General features: G+C 39.2%; 1 protein-coding gene across 1 annotated transcript; it reads left to right on the top strand.

Annotated features, from left to right (window-relative positions):
* The first annotated feature begins 1659 nt into the window (after window positions 1–1659).
* LOC120796675 (indoleamine 2,3-dioxygenase 2-like) lies at window positions 1660–5326 on the top strand. The gene is made up of 10 exons (XM_040139715.1): window positions 1660–1752; window positions 2633–2728; window positions 2901–3020; window positions 3382–3500; window positions 3632–3646; window positions 3780–3879; window positions 4095–4212; window positions 4328–4379; window positions 4636–4784; window positions 4950–5326. The coding sequence occupies exons 1-10, from the start codon at window positions 1663–1665 to the stop codon at window positions 5324–5326; spliced, it is 1236 nt and encodes a 411-aa protein (XP_039995649.1). The 5' UTR covers window positions 1660–1662.
* The last annotated feature ends 2754 nt before the right edge of the window (window positions 5327–8080 follow it).

The raw sequence follows: 8080 nt of genomic DNA on the forward strand, positions 1-8080 counted from the left end.
TCTGTGGTATTATGTTTGTGTTTATGAGAGTATCTCAACCTGAGGCATCAGGATGTACAGGGAAAGGATGTAAACCCCACAAAAGGAGGGCTGGGACAAACCAATGAGCTTTCCAAAAACAAATCAGTCAGACAAAGCCTGACATACAAGTCAGATTGTGCCACTACAAATACTATACTAATACTTTTACTATTTTTGACTACACTGTAGTATACTGATTAGTTTACTACAGACACTACTTATACTATTATTACAACTTCTGGTGTTGAAAATAATAATAATTCCCATTAAAATAGTAAACTTTACTAATTTGTAACCTATTTTGTAAAACCCAGTGTCACACACAGTTTGTCAATGGTCCTGTAAATGTCCCTTTGTACTTTAAGGAGCACAGGAGTCCATCAGCATCAAATACAATTCTTGTCTCTGCGATCAAAATTTTGAAAGATAACATTTGTTCCTCTGAAGGTTTGAAAAACATTGAAGATAATTTCATAGAAATAGAATTAACAATGACACACGCTTCTCTGTCTGGTTGTGCAGGCTCAACAAAGATAGTGGTGAATGCTGCTGACTCACACTGTCACACAAGGAATCGTTTGAATAAACCGATGCTAGATCAAAATGACAAAATTTCTCTTGGTCTGGTTTTACTGGAAAAATCTCTCACTTTGGACATGAAAAAAAAGTAAGAGACAAATACAATTTATTGTAGGATAGAGACCAGACTTGTCTGTGGTGCTCTGATCCCTAATAAATAGTCAAACAAAACACAATCATTTGATTTGTCTCACTTCACATGACTAGCGGTTTCATTGTCCCACTTCCATTACTGACACCATCCACTTGCACTTATATCAGAGTTTTTAGTTTTTTGCTGTGGATAAGATGCAAACTTGTCTGAGACACCTTTCTCATGCTAACAGACTCCATCGTGTCAGTTGTCAGCCATCAGAGCAACACCCAGAAAAAAGCAGAATACATTAAGGTTAGATTTTTTTGGAAGCACTCCATCCTCCGTTAATGAGCTGGAAGGGGGTTTTGACACTTTGAGGTATATGGGTTAAATTTGCAAAAAACTTTATCTCAATCTGGTCCTTTAACCATAGCTCTCCTTGTTGTTGGGACTTTTAAAACCCCAGTGATGATGAATATCTGAATATTATAACTATATCTAACCATAAGACATATAAACAAAGTTGGTGTGTCTAATGTTTTTTTGTTGCAGAGCAACAGAATACAAGTGTAACATCCTGTGTATGTGTAGAAGTCATGATAGGGTGAAACAAGAACAATTCTGTTATTATCACACTTCTGGGAGTCTAAATGTTTTTCAGTGGTGAGGAATCAGTAACATCATCAGCATCAGCTGTTGTTTTCAGTTCCTTTCTTTCTTTCATCAAGTGCCCAAAATGGGAAGATATCCTTTATATTGCATACAGTAAAAAACAGGGAATTTCAGCTTCGCTCTGTTAACTCCAGACTCTACAGTGCAAGAAATCTGATTGGCTCTTCGTTGAGAATGTGCAGTAAAAAGGGATGTGGCAGAGGTAGTGGAAACAGGTTCAAAGCAAGTTTAACAATTGATATGGAAGTGTCAGACACACTCAGATTTTCTCTTCTCATCCTCAAACTACTGCAGTAGAGTACAGGGCAGAGCATATGGAGACTATCAACAGAGAAACACTTCAGGCAGACCTTGATGCATTCGATATTTCTGAGGAACTTGGATTTCTCCTTGAGGAGCCACTAGTAAGTTTCATTGTCATCTTTTCTTTTCTCATAAAAACAGACATTTTCTGTCTGTATGGGGGGTTTTTTGTTTTGTTTTTTTTGCCATTTATCAATCAAAACAGATCTGACACAAGGTTAGGAGATGTCAATAACAATACTGTACACACTGCACACACAGAGACATTTTTGTTTACCATTGAGGACTGTTTCCTCTTTATCTGTGGCCTCTTTTCTAGTATTTGGTCAGAAGCGCACTAGTCCCTCTGGGCTGAAAAGGATAATTATGCTTGTTTTTGAGTAAGGTTATAGAGGGTTATTGATCCGTTGAAAGCCTGTCTCTTCAAGTTTTTATTGAGCCATTCACATGACTGGGCCTGTTCACTGTCCTGCACTGTACATTAAAGAGTTTAATATACTTATATTGTCAAATTTGGATATTCTTGTCACACAAAGGTTTTTATATCTTAGGAGATATTTGATAGAAATAATTTAGTACAAACAAAAATCTAATTTTGTACACAAAAATCAGTCAACAACCTATGAGAATGATAGATATGTAAACACACAAGTTACATATCAGCACTCAAGTTGATTATAAAATTTCCCGAATTACTCCAACATTGGTATTAAGCACAAGTACTCCTCTGTTTGTAGTGATTTCCCATCTGGGCATCCCCTGTTTTATGCTTGGCTAATATTCACAGTTTTCTACTGCCTCCTCTTTTAAATTGCTTTCTATCTCTGATTGATAGCACCAGTCACTCCCTGACATGCAGGTCAGGCATCATGGCAAACATGAGCTGATGATGTTACTGATTACCTTCTACAAAATCCCCCATGCGAAAAAACACAATCCTAAAATCAATGAGCAAGTCATTTTATTCTTATTATCATCTAGACTAACCTTCCAGACTATTATCGGGTGTGGTTGGACCTGGCAAATAATCTCACACATCTGACAGAGTCACGTAAACTACGGGATCTGGTTCATAAGGTGAGAATGAGCAAAGCCTTTGTAATCCAAATACTAAGTACAAACAGAGGTGAGAACCTGAGCACATAAATGTGGACATACCTTTTCGTTTGTGACACCCATGAATGTGTTTACTGCTCAGGAAAATGGAACTATAAAACATAAAATTTATACCAAATCTGTCCAATTCCAGATGCCGGTCTTGAGTCCCCATCTCCTGAGCAATTATAGGGAGCTCAGGCTGGCTCACCTAGCGCTGGGGTTCATCACCATGGGATATGTATGGCAGGAAGGCGAACATGCACCTGCTCAGGTAAAACGCTATGGAGCAATGGAGTGATGGATGGTTCAAAAAGAGTTATTTGAATCAATGTTGTACTGGTAATGTGACATATAACACAAGACTAAGAGTCTACAGCCATACTAGGAGCTCCGCGAGGTTGTACTTTTGCACGGCGATGCTTTGAGGTAAATTCCTGATGGGAATGTCATTGGTTTTGCAGGTATTTGGTCATAAACTAGAGTACTGGACACATGATGTTGCTAGAAGAAAAGTCCCAAGGACGGCATGAATATTTCGAACCAACAGACAGCCATTGCCATCCCTATTGACATGCCACTGACATGGCTAAAACCATCTGGATTGAAACTTCACTGTTTTGGTTTTTTGACAGATTCTCCCAAAAGCCCTGGCCTTGCCCTACTGGCTTGTATCTTGCAGGCTCGGACTTCCAGCCATCCTAACTTATGCAGATTCAGTTTTAGCCAATTGGAAATTAAGGGATCCCACAGGGTAAGTAATGTTCTTCCGTGGCTTTATTTAATGTCTTGACTCCATGTCCATAGTCCACACACCCTCCTTTATCATATTAGTAACCCGACAATAAATAAGGCTTGCTACCTTCTCTTTCATTTTCATTTTAGGGATATGAAAATTGGGTGAGTAGAAGGAAAAGAAAAGTCACTTACTCGGTTTGGAATTTCTCAACTGCACTTTAACAATCATACTCTAATACTCACATGATGTTCTGCTCATACAGAAAATTTTCAAAACATCATTTTTCAAAAATAGGAACATGGACTTGATATTTTCCTTTCCCGGTGGTGAGAGTTGCAGGGGGTTTTTCATTGTGTCACTGCTGGTTGAGATGGCTGCAAGCTCAGGCCTAATGGTTGGTATAGGCTTCTGTTACTCTTCCTCTTTTGTGTTAACTCCTTCTGAATCACAGCCTGTTTACTTCCTGTGTGTCTTTTTGATTTTTGTATCCCATCCATATAGTGTGTGTGTGTGTGTGTGTGTGTGTGTGTGTGTGTGTGTGTGTGTGTGTGTGTGTTTCTTTGTCCCTTGTCACTTATTGATGGATTTTAAACTTTCCACTCTAACCAGGGGGCTCTGGAGGTGATGCATGCTATGAAAATTTCTGACCTCATCGGCATACAGAACGGACTCGTCAAAGTAACTCAGTCTTTGAAGAAGATGAAGGAAACTTTCAAACTCATTCACAGTACGTTTAAATTAAACCTAGCCCAGTCTGAATCTAATCAATTTACATGCTGTGCCTTTTATGAAGGCTTGGAAATTCAAGGTAATTAGAATGAGTGAATTTGTGCTCTTTCCAGATCATGTGGATCCAACTGTGTTTCATGGAACATTGAGAATTTTTGTCTCAGGGTGAGTTTTAGTCCCCTCTCAATGTCCTGAATAGTGAAGTTCTTAATGCTTTTAATATTTATCTCATCTGGTCCAGATTTATCTCACTAGGCATCATAATTCCCTGCTGCTTCTACCCCTCTATTGTACTTTTCTCTGTTGCTGCACTATATGTTTAACTGGGTAGCATGGGAAACGGCAGCATGTGCTTGTAATTGCACGTGCATTTATAAAAAAGGAGAATAACACTACATGCATGTGGTTTGAACTGTTTTAGGTGGCGAGACAACCCCATGCTTCCAAGGGGGCTGTTATATGAAGGTGTGAGCACTGAGCCAATTTTGTTATCGGGTGGAAGTGCAGCCCAGAGTTCAGCCATTCAGTGTTTTGATGCTTTGCTGTGCACCCAGCATGAGGATGAGACAAGTAAAGATGCATTTCCTTCTACCTTTGACCCCCTCAGATGCTTCTCATAAATTAATCACTCTGTTAGTGTAGTCAGATGATTGCTCTATCAGAAAATGTTTCCAGGAAAGGCTGTTATTTGCTTTTTTTTTCAAAGGTCTTGTTTCTGTCCCCTAATTGATCTAGGAGCCTTCCTGACACGCATGAGGGATTACATGCCTCCTGCCCACCGTCAGCTGATAGAAACTCTCTCTGCACCTCCGTCTCTGCGCGACTTCATCCTCTCCTGCTCAAGCTCTGATATCTGCCAGGCCTACAACTCCTGTGTCTCAGCGCTGGTGGATTTACGGAACTACCACCTCAATACTGTGACCAAGTACATCATCGTGCCCGGTACCCATTCCTATGCCATGGGCTGCCCACTCAGAGGTGTGGGCGCTGGGCTGAACACCACAGGGACCGGTGGATCCAACCTATTGGTCTTCCTCAAGAGTGTTCGTAACACCACAGAAAAGGCGCTGATCTTAGAGAGGCCATCTGTGTCAAGAAAAACTGGAAAGTGATTTACAGTATATATTTTTAAATGCGCTATATTTTTTGGGACTACATTTGGTTGTAATTCAAGTCTTAGTAAATTCACTGAGTCATGCACCTTACAGTATTGTAGTGTAGTAGTGTAGTGTAGTGTGCTGTTCAGTGACCATGACCTTTGGACACATCCAGCATTGAAGAGCAACTTAACACCGTCCAGAAATGTTGTTTTTGCTGACCTCCAGTGGTTTAACTTCTCATTTTGCTTTCACTAGAGGCCATGTTCAGTAAATTGTGTCATCACAGTGGATGTGGTAATACAGATCCCAAACTCTGAACCAGTGCGGGAAATGCTCTGCAGCCTGAGTTTAAAGTGGCAATAGTCAGGTTTTTTGACTTAATTTACCATTATGAAGTTAATGTCTATTGCGCGATGTAATGGCCATAGAATAATGACACCATCTGTGTTTAGATTGGTTCCCTATAAGCCTTGCATTCACTGTGGAATTCCGTCTGCCACTGAAAAAATTACAGAAAATGAAAGCTCGATTTACAGCGCAAAGCCAGTGCTTCTGCCATTGCAAAAGCAAAACAAGAAGATGATAGTGCTTTTGTTTTCCCCGGTAGCTATTGGTAGTTTTCCCCATCTTAACATAACCTGCTTACTTACTAATACAACCAGGTGTTTTACTCTGCCTTTATCATATGTAGGGATTATGTTAAGTGTTGTATTTCTGTATTTTGTTTTTTTAATGTATAATCTGCAAAAACCCAAAGTGTCTGTACACCTATGAATCTTAACATTTTTTACGATAAATGATTTCAATGACATTGTAATTTTTTAAAATTATTATTTGTATCAGTATTCAGTATAATCAGTTATTATAATAGTGCCTGATAATGTTGGTTTTGACCTGTTTTAAAACTATTTTTTAAAATGGAAAAATGCACCCACAATATATATATATGTATATATGTATAATGCCAAAAATGGAAGAAAGGTATTTTTCTAAATTGCATTTGATCAATGAACGATTTTGTCTATAGTAATAAACAGCAACTGAAAAGGGGAATTCCTATGTTCTTGAGTGAAAGAAGACGATGGTAGAGGAGGGAGATAAATAGAGAGAGAACTATGAGCAGAGGAAAAAATAGAGGAAGGAAATGATCAAGGACTGGTGAAATAAAAGCAAGAGAGAATCAGCTGAGTGGAATGACAGAGAGACACTGTGAGGGTTATCAGGGGAGAGGGATGGATGTGGGATCAGGGCACCCGGTCTGATCGACTGCAACCCCCACTACCCTCCCGGTCTTGACTTGAAGGTTGTGTCTCTTCTTGCTATTGAGGACTAATCACATTAGGTATAAGAAGAAGGAGCTCAACTGAAGTGCCGCTTAGCCCTGGTCATGGTCCGACTCTGCTTCAGTAAAGCACAAAAGATGTCAAATGTGGACTGTTTGACACCAAGTGAATGCAGCTCTGGCTGTAACTACACCCAGCACTGGTGTGGTCGTCTGCTGTCATTGCCTCCAGCACTCGGTAGACATAGGAGAACACTGAATCACCTTCCATTGAAAATGTTTTAATTGTGATGTAGAAACAGTAGAAAAATGCATAATATTGCACATAATCACTAAATTGCACTTTCTCCAGGTACATATCTTTGCAGGGAAATTGGTGACCTGAATAATGTAATCTAACAATGGGAGTCCAGTATGTGTCTTCCTGATGTTTCTCTGACATTTAACAGTACTATAATCTACATAAAATGAGAGCTGCTGTGATAAAATTACATTTAAGAATTCAGTAAATACTTGCTTTGTAACAGCGTGCAAGTTCGGTGTCATTGCTACATCTTTAGCGTTTTGTTGTTTTGTTTGTTTTTTTTGTACTTAACCAAAGCTGGTAGCTACAAGTCCCTTCTGGTCTAAGATTGCTACCATACTCCCTTAGCACTGTATTTAGCCCTTCTACTCGTGCAAGTTTCTGTGCACAGTTGTTCGTGTGGGTTAGAAAACAGGTGTTTGGTGTTCTGTAATTGTTTTCTGTGGGGGGGAAAAAAAACGTGGACATGGAAGTTCCTGTTGAATGGCAAGATAAATCCATATTACAAAACAGCACTTCAAGTGTTAGCTAACAGGACATGAAGCAAATTACTCATATATAGAATAGGTTCCAGACTTCACATCAGAGCTTTGCTGTGACACAACAAGTGATTGAGAGGAAAGGCAAACTCTTAATGGATTCAAAGAGAAATGTTAAAATAGCCTTTACTTTTTGTTGGAAGTTCAAAGAAGAAAACACTGTTTAAGTTATCATAGAAAATACTCTGCCTTAGAAGTAGTCAAAACATTATCGTATATGTTGTTAAAAAATCTGACCTAACTCAGTATTCTTGTTCTGCATTTTCAACAACTGTAACTGGTTCAAGAGGAGAGGCCCAAACATATGTGTTTTAAATTTTCATCTGAATCTTTGCTAAAAAGGATAGATATTCTAAAATATAGATTTTGAACATTGGGTCTAAGCGTAACCAACAGAAAAGGACAAGACACAGTTTAGCACAGTGAGCTAAATGGAGAGATAGAAGGAAGGACAGAGATAAAGAGAGAGATAAAGGGAAAGGGTTACAAAGAGAGGGAGGAGACGGGTTATTAACAAAGGCAGGCAGACGTTCAGTCAGACAGACAAACTGAGCAGGATGTTAACAGATACGGAGGAAGAGGAGAGAATAGACATGGTTATAAGAACAGCAGTGAAATACTGTCATGTGCAGTATTGTGTT

This window comes from Xiphias gladius, chromosome 11 (assembly GCF_016859285.1).
Source record: "Xiphias gladius isolate SHS-SW01 ecotype Sanya breed wild chromosome 11, ASM1685928v1, whole genome shotgun sequence".
NCBI classification, from domain to species: domain Eukaryota; kingdom Metazoa; phylum Chordata; class Actinopteri; order Istiophoriformes; family Xiphiidae; genus Xiphias; species Xiphias gladius.